Genomic DNA, 17,830 nt, shown 5'->3' with positions numbered 1-17,830 from the left:
TGCAGTAAAACGGAACAATGACCTTACTTTAGATTTTCCAGCCTCTTCAAATTCATGGTCGAGCTCTGCCAGCTTGGCATCTGCGCGGCACACGCTCAACCAGAGCACGGACACCAGACAGCGACAAAGGGTTCAGAACATCATTATTGGATAGTGTTGGAGAGATCGTAATCTAATTTTTTGAAAATTTTGAGGGATTGCGACTTGCCGCAAGGCTTGCTTGGAATTGCATCTCCAAAGGACAGCTGACGTGTTGAGCCTTTGCTGCCTCAAAACCACTGTAGGCCGGAAATAAGAAGAAATACTTCACATTTCTGTGCCCAAAGCACATGTGACGAATTCAGAAGACCATATGATTGCTTCAATTGCTTGGAGTGGCAAGGGATCGCATTGAAGGCTCACCAGAAGCTGCATTGGCCTCACGCGCAGTCTTAAGCTGCCCCTTGAGCGTAACCACGTGGGTCTTCGCGGCTGCCACGTCAGCTTCAAGCTCAGTAATCCTGTCCTTCTGCTCATCAGCTTCCTCCTCGGCCTTCTGGAGCGCCTCGGCTTCCTCTTTCGTGGCAGCTTCCGCCTTTTTCAGCGCAGCTTCCCTCTTCTTGGCAGCTGCCGCCGCCTCCTTTGCCGCCTTCTTCAGATCCTTGATCTCCGCCTGATCAGGCCACACAGCTCATGACCAGAGAAGTGATACTTTACTGGAGTACTTCGGTACTGCGGTACGCTGCACTGCAATGATGACAATGCACTGCATGCAGAACAAGGCATCTGCATGCAATCAGCAACATGTATGCGTTCACAGGCCGCAACTATTTGAAAAATTCGGCGTGAGGTGCATTTGCGGCAAACAACATCCTGCACACATGGAAAGTGGCAAAGAGTCATGCACAGCCAACCCCGGATGACATGTGCTTCCAAGCTATCACTGTCCACGTCACAAAGTGGTCAGCACGGTTGCTGACCTCAGCCTCCTTCTGCGCTGATGTGGCAGCCTTCAGATCCTCCTCCGCCTCTTCCAACTTCTTGCCTGCAACAGGCCATGAGCACATCAAGTCAGGAGTGACACAGAGCAGGAAATATGGCCAAACACCCAGCCGCATAAGGCAAGCTTCGTCGGCAATCCATATTGTGCCCTGATTAATTGGCGTCATGGTGAAGACTCCAGCAAGACCATGAAGATCCAGCAGTAAAGCCAGGAAAACGCCGACAAAACAGCAATCTGAAGAAGCCGGTCTACAGCAATTGTGGGTATGGACTACAATCAAGTAAGCTGCTTCAGAATAATTCTTCTGTCTGGTGCAGCAGGTGCCCAAGGATGCGCGCCTAAGTCATCCTTCTCCTTAGCTGTTTCCTTCAGCTTCCTGCTGAGCTCCTCCACTTTGCTCCCCAACTTCCTGCATAACCATTTCTCTCTTCCTCAACATATGTCATGAGCATATCATTTGCAGCGCTTGGTAGCACAGCACAAAAACAATTCCGTCAAACGGGCCAAGGTCCAGAGAAGAGCTTTTGAGCATGTCCTCGCTTTTAATGAGCAAACTACTGTAAACTGCTCTGATTGGGGAATGATCTGGCAGCAACACCTGTTATCGTCCTGCGCCTTTGATGCCTGCTCCTGCGCAGCCGCCTGGGCTTTGGTTGCAGCCTCGCACCGCGCTTCGGCATCCTGAGCTGCGCGCTCTAACTCCTCCCTGCAGAGCAGACATCCCCGATGGGTTCCTGTGACTATACTGCTAGGAGTATTGAGACTTTTCATGGTACCCACCACGATAGATGTCTGTGGCAGAGCCAGCTGGACATTTGGGCACAAATGCAGCTTTACAAGTGGAAGCACTTGCTGCATATGGTAATCAGTAAGTTGGAGCATGTCACGCTTCACAGAGAACACGAACCTAGCTTTTCATTCATACAGCATTCACTAACATCTAACTTTATATCCCTGTGCCAGCACAAGGACGGGTGCACAGGACTGACCTGTCCTTCTTGGCGGTGTCCAGTTTGGCAATCAGATCCTCGATGCTGTCACGGTCCTGCTGCGCCCTCCGCAGGTGCTGCTGCTTCTCCCGGCTGCGCTCAGCTTCCATAGCTTCCATGTTGGCGCGCAGCTCTGTCTCGTAGTCGCGCACGCCCTGGCATAAAAGGGCGCACGTTTGATTGCAGTTGCCCAGCTCGATTCACATTAGTTCCAAGTCGTGCGTGGATCAAGCCAATTCCGGAGAATCAAAATGCAAGCAAGGCCAGCTCCATTCGGGCTTCAGTCAAAAATTAGTTTTTGTTAATGCTGAAACAAGTGTGTGTCTATCGCGCTAGGGAGTTGGATGACTTGCACCTGGACGTATGCGTCGTACTCATTGATTTTATCCTGGATCTCGTCCCTCTCCGCAATGGCCTCCCGCAGCTGCGTGATTTTTGGACACAACCATGCTGATGGGATGCCGTGATGAGAATACACTCTACTTGCCACAACCACCGCAGCGGAAGCTATAACGCAAACCGATGATCTACAGTTTTACTACCGAAACATATTGCAGACTGATATGGGGAAATGAAGCAACCATAAATTCAATGCCTGTGTTGAGAGCTCAAACCTGCTGCTCCAGACGCTCAAATCTGTGATCACCATTTCCATTGGAAGAATCTTGGTGCGCATTTTGCCACTTCTTCAAAACGCCTTGCTCCCTGCAAATTTTTTCAGCCCATCATCAGAAACTGAGTGCATAGTGACGAGTATCCAGGAAACACTGTGGATGCTCCAGTGCCTGAAATTACAGGCACACATATGATATTAGCAAATTGTTCGCACCTTGCGAGGCCCCACGCGCTGGGTTGGGCCTGCGATGCCCCGGCCCCTCTCGTTCTTGACTGCATGGGAGCTCTATCTTGCATTGCTGGCAACTTGATTTATGGATTCGCAGCCCAGGATCGCAATTTACATAAGTACGAAATCCACTCAATACACAGGGAGAATTCCAACTGACTCCTGCCTTGTTTGTGCCATCGAATTTACAAATCTTGATGGCTGCTCAGGGCGTCTTGTTCAGGCAACCCGGCGTGCTCCGTGCCAGCACAACACGGAAGGCAATTCCAGTCTCCAGCTTGCAGACAATCAAAAATACAATCCAGGAGGCGTTGGTGAGACTTGCAAAACTTCTTAAATGCATTCTCAAGCGAGCATTTCCAACATCGGGTGAACGTGGAGCGCAGCACGCACAAGGCAACCGAGGTCTGGCACAGCTGTCAGGCACGCCAAGGTCCTGCCAGCCAGCTGCAGGGAGTAGGCGCATGAAGTCCACCAAATTTAATCTTGATCGCAGCTAACAAAAGTTCTAGGCCATCGCCGCATCCATACAGACTAAGCGTGACAAGTAATGCAACGGAATCTTCATCTATAGAAAGTCCAATGGCGGGAAGGGAGCCTCCTAAAACGGTGAAACGGTGGAGCTCAAGGTACTTCTATCACTTCTGAATTTTGATTTGACCGTGAAGTCATCATTCTGTGATGTAGAAGCCTCCTTTACAGCATTTGCGCGTTGCTGGCTGCACTGCCAAAGTTCAGGATACATAATTGGCGATGCTTCTCACCAAAAATTGTATGCTATTCAATTGTTGTGCCTCGTTGCAGCGGGCCGGGTGTAAGTCCAAGAGCTGAGGCACGACATCTCCAACAAGCCAGCCAGCAAGGTTGAACCTCCACATGACCTGCTTCGACAAATTCCTTGCATATCGGATCGGTCTATGGAAGGCCGTTGCATTGAATATAGGACGCTGCAGCAAATCATGCCTATAAATTCTTGTATTATGAGGCTCCCATCGCCAGGCTGTTCCACCATTGCAGACATCTTTCTACAAGTGAGCAGCTCAGTGGGTTCAAATTACACAACTGTCCAGAGTTGTATTGAAAGTATGGATATTGCATTTGTGATTGACATGCTTGTCCCGCTTAATCAGCCTTGTCTTGATGCATGCAGGTACAGAACTCTGTGGTGGTTTGAGGAGCGAAGATGAGGCCTTCTCAGGGCTCAGCAGGCCCCAGACACCACGCTCTGCCAGCAACATGGCATCTCCACGCTTCCAGCAGCTGAGATCCCCCAGGGGCAGGTCCCCTAGGCTTCCAGTGCCGGCTCTGCCAACTGCAGACAGACCTCTTGCTCGTCAGGGTGAGGGTAGCCACCTCATGTTCATGTGCAGTAGGGAACACCGTTTTCTTGCTTACCTTGACTATCTTCATGTGCTTATGAAAATAATACATGTGCACTGTGGCTGAAGATGCACTGCCAGTAAGCAGGCACATGGCATCAGCTGCAGCATCATCATGAGACATGGCGGAGCACATGTGCCTCCATGCATGCCACCATTTATCCACCATGTGGCACCCTGCTTGTATGTGTGATGTCTTCTCATCATTAGGTAAGTGTTGAGGCATGCCGTGCATGCAGGTTCAGGCAACACAGCATCAGACGAGGCCTCCTCAGAGAATGGTGGCAAACATGAGTCACAGCTGCAGCTTCCCCAAATGGACAGTGCACCCCATTCGCACAGGGGCAGAACCCCCAGGGTCCCCCTCCTGCCACTCTCTCAGATGCTCCCGGCGCACAATGCTCCACGCCTTCTGTCACTGCCAGGCACGCATGCAGCCCTTCCCATGACATTCATGTGCATGCATTTGGCGCTCTTGGGTGTCATGAATGTTGCCATGCAGATTGATGTTCCCAAACCCATGCAGACAAGTCAACAAGATGCCATGCCATGACTGACCATCGTGTGTATTGAGACTCTCTCTGACACAGTTGTGGTGTTTCTTGATTTTGCATGCTTCCTTCAACTTTTTCTGGTGCATGTAGTTCCAGCAGGAGAGGTGCACTCGCGGCTAGAAGACTTACAGCGCAGGGGGCAGCGTCAGCAACGACGGCCCCATGCTCCCAGCAAAGACCTGGATTCTGCCAGGACCAACGTCTCTGACTCAACACAGTCAGCAACTGAACTTGATGGCAGTACATCCGCCGATGCCACAGCCCAGTCTGGCAGCGGCTCTCGTAGAGACCTTGAGGCCAGCCAAAAGGATGAGGCGCAAGGGTCTGCCAATGGTCAGCCCACCAAGCAGTCAGAGGCAGCAATCGAGGCCGACATGCATAGAAGCTCTGAGATTGCTCAGCCTGCTGCAGAGCCATCCACAGGCCAGGTCGGCAGGAGGCGGCTTTCATCAGATATGAGGCGTCTGTTGCAACGCACTGCAGCTGTCCGTGGTACAAATGCAGCTGCAGCTGAAACTGGAAAGGCCAGTCATGCGCAGGCAGGCGATGAGGGATTGTGGGCAGACATGGCAGAGGAATATTGTGGCACTGAGGAGGAGCACCTGGAGGCAGCTCTGCATGAGGACACCAGAAATGGGCAGACGTGCGGGGTCAGTCCAGCGGATAGCGCTGAGGTACGCATTTTGCCCGGCCAGACTTTACCATGGCAGGATGCCTGTGTGATGTTTTTATGTTGTCAAAGCTCCTCCAATCCATTGTGCATCTTATCATGTCAGACATGTGGCATGCATGCCCAGGGGACTCTTTCACCCTCAACATTGGAAAGGGATGCATTATTTTCCAAGGTCCAGATGGTTATGGTACCATCCGTATGTAGGATATGATTATTTGAGAGTATTTATGATTGTCAAAAGTGCTTTGGTTGAGGCACATTTGGCACATGCAGGGTGACAGCGAGGCTGAGAGGAATCGCAGGGCAGCGCAATTCTTCAGGGCTGCACAGCAGACCATGGCCCAGCAGCGCGCAGCCGCTATCGACGGCGTCGGCTGCTTCTCAATCTGCAAAGAGGCGCCAGCCGGCCTAGAGCACGTGCAATCAGGCATCACACAAGAGATGCTGGCCCTGGCGCTCGATGAGAGCGTGCAGCAGATGAATACATCTCCTTGGGTGCCCGGCGGCCACCCCAGCACATCAGCAGACGCCGCTGCTGAAGGAGGCAGTGTGGAGCGCTCGGCCGCATCGGCACAGGAGGCCAGATACAAACAGCGGATGATGCCGCAGGAGTGGGTGGCGACAGATAACCTCCTCCTGACACCTCAGATGGGAGGTGTGCCGATGCGGCCGGTGTCGCCACAGCCCGTACCGGGCAGCAAGCCCTTGGAGAAGCGGCTGGAGGGGCATGTGGAGTCAAAGAGCGCCCCCCACACGCACCGGAGCAACACCGGTACTAGCAGCGGGGGCGACAGCGGAATGTTCTCAATACAGAGCCTGGACGGCCCTTCAGCCACGGACGCTGCAGGGCACCCGCCTGGGAGCAATGAGCAGGCGTCAAAAGAGCACCCCTCAGCCTCAGCCCCAGCAGCTGCGGCGCAGCCGGGAGCCACCGCAACACAGCTGCCGCCAGCTGCCGTGCTGGATACGGCCATGCCGCCAAGCATCCAGCAGACAGTGACATTGGGAGAGGCCGCGCTAGCACCGCACTCCCAGCTTGCGGGGTCCAGCGCTGCAGGGAGCTCGCGTGCCTCCGCTACAGAGGATCAGCGTGCGGCAGGATCCTCAGATGAGCGTCAGACGGCGCTTGGGCAGCTCAGCGGCGGCGATGCACCGCCGCCAACACAGCAGCCGCGCACTCCGCGCATCGGCCTATCCGCCATCCTGGACAGCGAGGCCGATAAGCCGGGATGCAGCCGCGTGCTGAGCAACATCCCGTCGGTGTCACCCCAGCCGCCAGTGCAGCGCCAGCACGGCGGAGGTCTGAACCTGTGGCTGGGACGCAACCTTCTGACGGCTGATGACGTGGCGGCGCGCGTGGCGGCGGCCGGTGCAGCTCATGCAGCGATTGTTGCATCAGGTAGGGCGGCGGTGGCTGCAGCAGCGAAAGCGGCGGCCGCTGCAGCAGATCATTCAGGCGGCAAGCCTGGAAGTGTTCCCTTCAGCCTGATCTCAGAGCTGTGGCCCGAGTCAGAGTACAGCATCACAGCAACAGAGACGCCTGCTGAGTTGCCCACTTGCAATGCAGATGCTGCAGCAGCCCATGCAGGCAGTGGCTCTGGCCGCGATGCTTTCAGCCTGAGTTCAGAGCTGGTGCCAGAGGAAGTATACAGCATTGCAGGAACAGTAACGCCTGCTGGCTTGCCCGTCCGCATTTCAGATGCTACCGCTGTGAGCACAGAGGATGCTGCAGCAGCTGATGCAGCCAGTGGCTCTGGCCAAGTTGCCTTCAGCCTCAGCTCAGAGCTGTCACGAGAGGAAGCATACAGCATTGCAGGAACAGGATCGCCTGCTGACTTGCCTGCTCCCATTGCACATGCCGCACGTGCAGATGCCAATGCAGCCAGCGGCTCTGGCCGTGTTGCCTTCAGCCTGAGCTCAGAGCTGTCAGCAGAGGAAACGGACAGCGTTGCAGGATCAGGAACGCCTGATGACAGGCCCGCTCCAGCCGCATCTGGAGACCCCAGCAGGGAGCATGCACCAGCAGGGACCGGTCACTGCAAGCCCCCACCTGACGCAGCGACATCTTTGGAATCTGGAGAGAGGATCGGTGCAGCAAAGCGGGAAGAGAGCGGTCCCACGTTTGCCCCAGGCACCGGCAAGATGCCCATTCAGCCGGCCACGAGCGGCCTGACAGCGCAGTTGCGCGGCAAGGCGGCGGCCTCCGGGCCCGGGGGGCAACATGGGGCTGACGGGGACAAGGTGGGCGCGTTCTGGCCGAAGGGCGGCAGGAAGCGGGTGGTCAAGCAGACGGCGTTGTTGGGCACCTTCAGCCCGGCGGAGTCAGCCGGGGACGAATTCGAAGACACCCCCGACAAGCTTTTCGGGTCCATGTCCCTCGGCAACTGCACGCCACTCAGCTCAGAGGCCGCAGAGACAGCAGCAGGGCGTGAGATGGGCGCTGGCACGAGTGAGATGCAGCAGATCCCTATTACAGGGATTGCAGACGAGCGCACAGCACAGGTGCACGTACAGGTGGAAATGCAGGCAGCAGGTCCGTCGGATGAGGAGTCAGAGGGCCAGCCGCTGAGTCAGCAGGCAGGCAATGGAAATCTAGAGGGAGAGGGTGAGATGGATGAGGCGCTGTCTGTCATGCGGAGCGCTGGTGCAGAGGCAGAGGTCAGTGGCTGCATGGCAGATTCAGCGTCAGCAGCTGATGACGAGGACATGAGTAAGGATGAAGAGATTGTGTACGAGATGGACCCTCAGCAGCCGTCCGGTAGCTGCACCCCAGTGACTCTCCAGATGCGCACGCCTGACCTGAAAACCCCATCCCCTGACAGGCATGTCGCTTCTCTTGCTACTTTTTACAATTGCTACTGATACGAAGCCTGATTTTACACCAAAGTTTGACATTCGGGAGTCTTGTCAGCAATGTTGAGCCTTCAAGCATGCACACCGCGCCAGGCTGTGGGCCATGGGAACCCTGAATGTGGAATAAATTATGAAATGTTTAATTGCTAGGCAACCTTCCTCCTTTCTTGCTGCTCGCACTGCTCGGCGTGTCTGTGCACTCTCTCCGGCTCAAATGTGGTGTCTGACTTGAAGGCTGTCTGCTGCACGCAGGCTCTGCTGGTCGCCCTCACTTTCACGCATGCTGGAGGAGACAGTGAGCTCGCTCTTTGCTGCCACGCCACCCAAGATGCCTGGCGAGGCAGGTGATAACAGCGCAGATGCAGAGACATAGATCTATCTGGTCCTGAAGGCATGAAATGAGCTTGTTTTGGAATGTCAAAAAGCATGCCCCGTTCTAGAGAGACAGCTGCTTGTGAAGGTTTGAGAATGCCAGACAGACTCTGAGAAACTGATAGGATGGTGGCTATACCTGTACTGCGTTCTGTGCGCATGCATGCTGGCCATGGAGGCCTGGGCAGATCTGGTTTCCCTTGAGATTATGTAGAATTTTGAAACTCCTGGCCGCTGGTTCTGCAGTTACTGTTATGTCAGTGAGCAAATCATGCGAGAACTTGTAGGCCAACCAAGTCAAGGACTGTTGTGCCTTTGATAATTGTTAAGGTATGAAATATCTAGACAGACTGTGAGAAGGTGTTAAGATAGTAGCAATAGCTGTGCTGTGTACTGTGGCCTTTGGCTTTGGGTTTGCCGACCTGTAACTGTATTATAATTACTGTGATCTGTGCGATATGCATGCATGCATGCAGTGTTGCCCGGGAGGCCTCTACAGATCTTGTCTGCCTAAAATTTTGTGCTGTTTCCAAAGTGCTAGCCTTTGGTTCTGCAGTCACCGTGACTGTTTGTGAGCAACTCATGAGAGAACTTATAGACCTAGGTATAATCAAATCAAGGACTGTGTTGTGCTTTTAGATGATTTACATTGTGTCCTATGGATGACATCAAAATGCATCTCCCATCATATGTCCTGTACTGCATGCGCCAAAATAAGCACTGCATGCCAAAGAACCTCAAGCTCCTATGGATCACCTCTCCAATATCTTGCAATGTTCTGAACTCAATGCCACAACAAACAAAATTGGTCCAGCAAGCGACTCAATCCTGCCTACATGTCACCTCGCAAGAAGTCCTATGGTTGTCCCTGCAATTGTTGATGAGATACTTGTCTCTGGCGTGCACTCAGTATTTCAGCATTGTGCTTCTCAACGCCCTCTCAAACATTGTACCATATGCTGCACAGCTTTCCCTCAAGCACAGCAGCCAGCATCATTCCATTGCAGAAATCATCTCAACAATCCGTCAACATTGGCGCCCCAGAGAAGGGACCCCTTCGAAGCAATTCTCCAACCCAACACGCTAAACCTCTTTCATGACCAAACAATGCGAAAAAAGCCTTGCAGAATAGTCTTGCTCCGGAAATCAGCTTCTCCACCTTGGACCGGTGCAATCTGCCGGCCTCCTGGCTCACAAATCCATCAATTTACAAGCACATCAAGTTACTGAGCTTGGGAAAGTGCTCTAGTCCTCCCGCTCTGTGCATTTTATGGCTGGAGCATGAAAAGTCAGCTGGCAACCAGAGAGGCCAGGTCTTTCCGTTGCGTCGAGGGCAAGTTGCATGCGCGTTTGCGCGGCAGCGCTGCGGCGGGTTTTGGCTCGGGCTGCCCATCCCCGGGCAGGTCCGTTGGGCGCTTGCGGCCGGCTGCGTTCCCTTTGCCGGTCTTCCCCACCACACCGTTGAGAAAGTCTACCTGCGCAGAACGACCAGAATTGTTATAACCTGGCTCCTCCTCATAACACACACTCACGAAAGGTTCACTACTTCACTATCATCATTTGCAGTCACCACTCACAAAAAAAAAATTGAGACCTCTGCAGGACGGCCACGTGGGCAAGACTAGGAACGGCAGCAGCAGATTGGACAACCAAGGGCCTCAGCCAGGCAATGCAAGCTTTGATACAGACCACATCCAGGCACTGAGAATGCAAGCCAGCACTTGTGGATTCCATGACAGACTTGCAGAAGTGCAGTTACACGGTCCACCAGCAACGCCTGTGAGATTCCACCCTGACCACTGTGCGCCTCAAACACTATGCACTATACACCACCCCCGCCCCCCTTTTATACTCCCCTTCCCAATTTACTGATTCATAAAACCAAGGAAAACGCATTTAACAAGCCCCTTGGAGAGGTGGAGAGTTGAGGGCGCACCACAATGGGTGCCTCGGGCGCTGCGGCGGGCTTGGGATGCTTGAGCCACTGGGGCCCCTCCGGCATCGCTGCCAGCCGCTCAGGCGCCTTGCGGCTGCGCTGCGGCCGCGCCCGGCCCTCGCCTGCGCGCATCTCAACCTCTCAACGTGGGGTGCTCTTGCAGGGGTTCACAGGTATCTAGACACACCAGCATGCAGCAAAGTGACAAGTTTGACACGTTGTAAACGCTGGCAGATGCACTGCTGTGCCTCCTGTTTTCCTCCCAACAAGACATCCCGCCTTTGTTTCCTTCCCGTCAGCCGATGAGATCCAATGAGCAGCCAAAGACGAGGAGCAGTTGGGCTCAGACTCAAGGACTGTACTGTGTTCAAAAGACGGAGAGTGTTTGTACCGTTGGCGGAGCCAGTCATGCCGCTGGCATCAGTCCCTGTCCCGGCAGACGGCGCATCGGACGCGGCGGATGCAAGCACGGCCGCAAGCGCCGGATGCTTCAGCTTCGGCTCCGGGGCCCCTTCCTGCGGACCCCTTGGCTTGGGTCCCACCTGCGCGGAGCGGCGTTTGGGTCCCCCCGGCGGTGGCACCAGGGGGACACCGCGTGTACTGTCGCCCTTGGACGCCCTAAGCAAAGACGGCGGCTCAGATGGCTGGGCGAGGTACTCCGAGCTCGCACGAGCTCTCTCCTGTGTAAGGCAATAATATTCGATCCTTGGATGTACCCTGGGTGACATCCGCATGCAGAATAAGTGCAGATTTACTATGAAATGAGAAAGCTCACCGGCACAATGTGACTGGGATGCGCGAATGTCCATCAATGCGCTGTTTCAAGACGAAAATTGACTAGAATATAATTTTGAGCTTGCTTATGAAAGCTATGGAGAATTGTGGCATGAGGAAACACCTTGAAGCGCTTGAGCTTCCTGGCCTTGAGCATGTGCTGCTCTGTCACCTCGTCGCCGATCTTTTCAGACAGCGTGTCCAGCAGCCGCTCCACAATGCCCTGCCCGTCTGCAGGACCACAAACACAACCTCATTAACTTGCTAGAGTAGATGACCATGCCTAGAACGACACGCATGATGAACTCTGTGCTTTGTGCAAAACATTTTGTTCGATATATGGCTGGCTTGCAGCTGTGCAAACTGACAGTCACCAAACATCGCAACCACTCGTCACGCTAACAGACTCCGAGGCCTTTCATCTTGCATAGTTTTATGTTGGGGCTGAACCTGGGGAGTATATCTTAAAAGGCGAAGAGGGGCCAGCGGCGCTGGGCGCGGGCGTGTCCGGCGCGGCAGGGGCGTCCTGCCGGCCCCGGGCCGCCAGCAGAGCGGCCAGCGGCGCAGCCGCCTTGGGCGCCAGCCGCGACCATAGCCCCGGTTTTGGCGCAGCCGCGCGCCGGGACGCTAGGCCGACGGCGGCCGGCGGCGCCACCAACGCCGGCTGCTGACCTGGCGCTGGCGCCTGAATAGGCGCGGCCTGCTTCCGCCCCGACCGCGGCTGCTGCCGCTGCGGCTGCTCCGCCTGGCCCTGCGCCTGATCTGGCGCTGGCTGGGCAGCAGGGGCATTCTCGGCTGCCAGCCCGGCATCAGCCGCCTCTGGCTCGGCCGGAGCCGCGCCCAAGTCCACGGCAGGAGCAAGCTCTTCTGGCTCAGCAATAGCAGCATCAGACGCCTCCGCTGCCGCCTCAGCTGCAGCCGCCGGCGCCTCGGCGGCGACAGACTTGGCCGAGGACGCAGCCCGTTTTCTCTTGCCGGCTGGAGCTGCCACTACATTGCTAGGAGGCTCCTTCGCGACTTCCTGCTCAGACACCTCCGCAGCCTGTGCGCGCACAAATTACCACACAATAAATACAACACATGTCAGGACGGCACCATATGGAAGCCCCAGGCAGCCCTGTGCACCAGCATTTTAACCAGCTAACAATGGTACACAGGCATAAAGATTTACAGTGAGAGGCGGACCTGCTTGTCCTTGTCGCTGAAGTTCATGTCATCAGTATCCATGGCAACACCGCCGCTGCCGAGATCCAAGGCCACCCGGCTTGGCACTCTGGGTGCATGCTTGGGGCACCACACCTTCCACTCCTGCATACACCACCAGGGCGATTACACTCCAAGACACCCGATTTTCTTATTTTTCAGAGGCCCACAGAAATATCATTGGGCAATCTGCAGAATCCTGGTCATCTACTACAGGTTAAGGTCAGTCATCCATGCTTGCTGCCAAGCAGACCTTTCACATTAAGCGCGCGCAGTGCAGTCGGGTACACCACTGAGAAGTTTCTTGCCACTTCCAGCAAAGACATGTCATATGGCAATGTTGCGTTCTGTAAGAACACCGGGGATCCAATCAATGTGAGACGCAGATCATGAGGCAGACGAGCAGCCCTGGGCGAGGGCGCATGGGAGGTTCCTCAATTTGTAAATCAAATGGATCAACAATTGAGTGCTGTGAGAGTGCGCGCCTGCAGGTGGCAGCCCCTCGGCGAGGGGTGAGGTTGATATATGATGTTGGAAGATCATATTAAAAATCAAATTAAGGAGCCTGACAGTGCGCGCCTGGAGGTGGCAGCCCTTGGCGAGTGCACAGGGGAAATTGCTCAACGTTGAATATCGTTCAGAATCAGAAGAAAAGCATGAGGCAGGTGAGTACCTGCAGGTGGCAGCCTTTGGCGAGGGCGCATGGGAGGTGGTAGGAGTTGCGGCAGGCCTTGACATTGCAGCCGAGCGTGGCGCCATTGCCGAGGCAGGCCTTGCAGTTTATCTTGCGCCCCCGGAACACCGCCTTGGCCACGTTGCGCAGCTCCTCTCCCCGACCCTCCACCACCTGTATATTTCAGGGGATCAATTAAAGGGGTTTGCAACTCCTCTGCCCAACCCTTGACCTCCTATATTTTAGGGGAAATGAAAAAGGGGTTTGACCCATCCCTCCACCATCTGCGAGGGACAGGACATCTTCCGAGCCTGAGCCAGAGTTGTCAAGGATGTGACTACGCCGCATTCTTTCCATTCAAGCCCTAGAGCAGAGCAGTATTCCACAATGGCAGAGTCAAATCACTAACGCACGTGGCATGCAGCTCCTGCCACCTGGACCGGGCTTGTGACTCAGGCATGTGTAAGGCATGCATGCAGGGCTGACGGTGCTTGCAGAGTGCTGACAATTATGGCTGGCCAAGAAGGGTGTCAGCCATAGAAGACCCTTCCCCAACTTCCTGCCAGAGATGCCCAAGGCACGGCGGATGCATGAAATAAGACTATCTCGGGTTGGACCCAAATAAATTCAACCATCACGCACGCCGCTCCTACAGCCCTCTTCCAAAATTCCACAAGGCAGAAGACTGGTGAGTTCAATCAGGGGAGGAGAATGGCAGTGGGGGCACCTCGGGGGACCAGAGGAGGCACTGGCGATGGAGCCACTTGAGGTCGGTGCCCTTATCATTGATGGGCAGGTGCATGAGCGGACCCAGATCAGCATAGCGCCGCGCGCCACTCTTCTGGCACAACCAGCACCTGCACAAATGGCACCCAACCGCTCAACCCCGCTGCTGCCATCAGTGACATGTTAAGAGAAACTTGCAGCCAGCGCAAATGACACTTCACCGCTCAACCCCGCTGCCGCCATCAGCGACATGATAAAAGAAACTTGCGGCCAGCGCCGGCACACTTCAGCTTTCAGCGCTGTGCACCGCTGCCATCATCAGTGACGATTGACAAAGAAGTTGCAGGGCCCGCACATGACAATACCGCACTCACACTACTGTTCATAGCACTCGAGACCAGGGGCAGGGCCATTCTTTGCTTGATGTGAGGAATTGATTGGGCAAATATCACAATATGGGCTAACAATGCATGCAGTGATGAGGCTGATTGAGAAGAAAAGGCTCACGTGGCATCAGCTGGTGCCTGGGGGTGCGTTGTCGAGGGAGCCACCTCAGCCCTGAGCCACAACCACGTCCCGCATGAGCAACATCACTATGAAAAATGTTGCCAGCAATGAGAGCGACAGTATGCCTTGTGCTCAAGAGGCAAGAATCCAACACCTGCACTAAACAGCATTGAAAGAGTCATTCAAGAGGGCGTGCTTGCTCACATGTTGCCAGGAAGGGGCTTCTCCTTGGGCAGTGGTTGCGCCTCCGGCTCTGGCGACCGGGCGGCTGGTTCGGCGAGCGCCAGCTCGGGTGCTCCAGCCTCCCTGGGCGAGTCCGCCAGCGCGGGCATGTGGTCGTCCGCGGCCGTGCCGCCGCCGCCGGCCGGCTCCAGCTCCGGCGAGGCGCCCGCCGGGCTGCCCGCTTCGGGCAGCTCAACGTCCCCCGCCGCCAGGCGGGGGTCCCGACTCGGCCGCTGCGCGGCCGGGCTGGCTGGCTCGCCGTTCTCAACGGCCGCGGCGATGAGATCAAGCGCGCCCTCTGGCTGGCGGACGTACTGCACCTCCGGGTGCGGCAGCAGCAGCGGCGACGGCTGCGCGAGCGGCGACGGCTCGTCGGCCGGCGGCGGCGCGCCGTCCTCCCGCCGTTCCATCTCGTCCAGCTGCGTCACGACTTCCGCCAGCACCTTCTCTGCGGCTTCCCGGTCGCGCTCGGCCGCCGCCCGCTCCGCTTTAGCGGCCGCGCAGTCCGCGTCGGCCCGGTCTCGCGCCAGCAGCGCCACCGCCAGCCGCCCCTTGTGCTGCTCCAGCTGATGCGCGAGCAGCATAGCCTCCTGTGTGCAGCAATGCACCGATGTTGAGACGAGCATTAGTTTGTGCCTCTATCACACCTGCAATTGGAATGCAAAAGGTACCAGACCCAGCTGGGCAACAAGTATTTCAATGACTAGGAGCTTGTTAAGCAGTCATGCGATTGCGCTCTGCACTGTTATCCTGCGTCCATGTAAAATGCCCGTACAATCCATACAGCTGTTGTCAAGAAGGTCACACACGCATTGAGCTGCTGTTGAGCTGTGTGGCCCCATTGAAGCACTGTTGTTAAAGCACTGAAAGACAGGGGTGTTTTTTAATGCCTAAATCTTCTGTTTTACGTTATTTCTGCGACGCCAACCATTAAAAGGGACAGAAGCTGAAAAAGGATGAAAGCTGCTCGCCCACCTGCTTGGCGCGCTCTGCGCGCTCCCGCTCAGCCGCCAGCTCAGCGTCCAGCCTGGCAGCCTCGGCTTCAGCAGCAGCTGCATGCAGCTGCAGCTCGCGCTTCTCGGCGCCGAACGCCTCTTTTAGCGAGTTCACCTCCGCTTGGTGCACCTTCATTAATGCCTGCATTTCCCTCCTTGCTGCGTCCCGCTCCGCCGCTGCAGCGTTGCCCATGACCTTGTTTGCAGCGCCCTCCCTGCAATTGCACATCGTTTGCAGGTTATGCGACTGAAGGAATACATTTGGGCAAGGTAGGCCCTGAGCATTCTGAAACAGCCAAATTGTGTCATCGTTGAGATGTGCGTGCAGTGTTGAATGCATCAGCGCAGCAGATTGCGCAAAGTGAAGCAATCCATGTATATCGCCGCCTTGGTTGCGCACTGTGACGCAGTACTACCAAGACAAGGAGTCGATTATTGACATATGGCATTTGCTTTTGTTTTTGTGAGGGTGGACACTTGTGTGTGATCAGGCAGTACGGTATGAGAGGTTCAGATATCTGATGCCCAGAGGATTGGAGCACACCTAATGCCTCTCTGGCGCCTCTCCTCTTGCAGGCTGGCTTCCGCAGCCACCAGCTTCTTCTTCAGCTGCTTGAGCTGCCCCTCCGCTGCCTGCACCATCCAGCACCTCACGTCGAGTAAGAGAGGCATTCATGTGGCACATGAAGCTGTGTCAGTTCGCCCAGTGTGGAATAATCCAGGGGCTAAGCTCATCATGGCACCATCTGTCTCTATGGTCCCCATGAAGGATCTGCAAGTACCGGGTGCGCACGCGCAGGCATCATCCCAGGAGTGGCATTCAATTTTTGCACTCCACAGCAATTCGCAATGCCCATATCATGTTGGCGGGACAAACATCCTTTGGGCATCCTAGCATGCCTGCACGTCTCTGTTCACACGATAAAGAGAGCAATCGAGCGTGCCTCCAGAGCGCTGGAGCTGTTGGCGAGCACCACAACCGACTCGCTCTTGAAGTCCTCGTACCGCGCCTGCCACCGCGCCTCCGTCTCCTGCACGGCCGCCGCGCGCTCGCGATCCAGCCGCTTGCGAAATTGCGCCATGCTGGCCGTCGCCGCCGCGTTTGCCTCATCGGCAGCCGCCTGCGCTGCGCGCGCCGCGCCCTGCTCCCGCCGCAGTGTGTCCTGCCACAGGAGATTTCAACCCATTTGCAGGAGTTGATACGGAAGGTATAAACTATGCCAGACGTCTGATCCAGGGGCATATATCTTGCATGTCAGTTCCTGTTCTACATGGCGGCAAAGTCAGGTTTTGTGAGGTTGATGAAGATGGAGCGGGTATATATGTCCTGTTCCCCCCCCCATTGCAAGTGCACTCATTCAACGGATTGCTGTACCTTGAGGCCAGCGACGATCTTCTCAGCGCTGCTGACCTTGCCCTCTAGCTCTGCCTTTGCGCTGCGCACTGCTGCCAGATCCTTGCGAGTCTCAAACAGCTCCCTGTGCAAGCCTTTGGCCTTCAGGAAAAGTCTTGCTTTCTTTAATTGTCTGCCCCTTTTGAAATCGTTGCAGACATTCAAGCGTGCTTTGTATGCATCTGGGTCGCAATAAATGCACAGAAGGACTCTAATTGAGAAGAAAATTTATGAAGGCGATTGGCTGATGCTCACCTCTGAAGTCCGTCTGTGCCTTCTGCTAACGAGCTGGCCGCGTCCCCAAGTAGCTTCTTCATTCTAATCACGTCGTTCTGCAGCATAAAGATGATCGGTCAGGGCGGACACGTCAGGATTCAGAATGAAATAGGTTGAAAGGTCCAGGTGGTCGGCTAGAGTGCTAATTATTTTAAGGCATCATAATGGCCACCAAGATCACGCAATGTTGGGAAAGGGCTTCCTCGGATCAACAAAAAGCCCGCAAAATTTCCCTCAATCAGGGCGACAGACATTTCAAGATGAATATGGAGGCAGTGATTCAGGCGCTCTTATTCATCGCACCAAGCCCGAAGCAAATTTTCTTATGTGACTTGCAATCACATGTCACCTGATGAAGGGTCCCCGCCGAGCTCGATTGCATGTCCTGAAAGCTGTTCGCGAGGGATCAGCGGGTCTACTTGTGACGTCGCTGGAGAGAAGGCTGCGCGCTACCAACAGGCGACCAGCAACGCTTATAC

General features: G+C 55.4%; 2 protein-coding genes across 2 annotated transcripts; one reads left to right on the top strand and one right to left on the bottom strand.

The window, feature by feature from the left end:
- Nucleotides 1-4,379: 4,379 nt before the first annotated feature.
- On the top strand, nucleotides 4,380-8,647 carry COCSUDRAFT_62906 (hypothetical protein; the record flags this gene model as incomplete). The annotated part of the gene is made up of 5 exons (XM_005647855.1): nucleotides 4,380-4,404; nucleotides 4,839-5,176; nucleotides 5,288-5,422; nucleotides 5,695-8,174; nucleotides 8,527-8,647. The coding sequence occupies 5 exons, from the start codon at nucleotides 4,380-4,382 to the stop codon at nucleotides 8,645-8,647; spliced, it is 3,099 nt and encodes a 1,032-aa protein (XP_005647912.1).
- A 1,288-nt stretch (nucleotides 8,648-9,935) lies between these two features.
- On the bottom strand, nucleotides 9,936-17,392 carry COCSUDRAFT_62905 (hypothetical protein; the record flags this gene model as incomplete). The annotated part of the gene is made up of 15 exons (XM_005647854.1): nucleotides 9,936-10,121; nucleotides 10,583-10,704; nucleotides 10,974-11,262; nucleotides 11,481-11,587; nucleotides 11,807-12,398; nucleotides 12,542-12,664; nucleotides 13,233-13,406; nucleotides 13,960-14,089; nucleotides 14,466-14,516; nucleotides 14,670-15,277; nucleotides 15,663-15,897; nucleotides 16,227-16,315; nucleotides 16,603-16,845; nucleotides 17,058-17,160; nucleotides 17,331-17,392. The coding sequence occupies 15 exons, from the start codon at nucleotides 17,390-17,392 to the stop codon at nucleotides 9,936-9,938; spliced, it is 3,114 nt and encodes a 1,037-aa protein (XP_005647911.1).
- Nucleotides 17,393-17,830: the final 438 nt, after the last annotated feature.

This window comes from Coccomyxa subellipsoidea (assembly GCF_000258705.1).
Source record: "Coccomyxa subellipsoidea C-169, whole genome shotgun sequence".
Lineage (NCBI taxonomy): Eukaryota > Viridiplantae > Chlorophyta > Trebouxiophyceae > Coccomyxaceae > Coccomyxa > Coccomyxa subellipsoidea.
The sequence above is the reverse complement of the archived record's forward strand: the minus strand, read 5'-3'. Positions and strand labels throughout refer to the sequence as shown.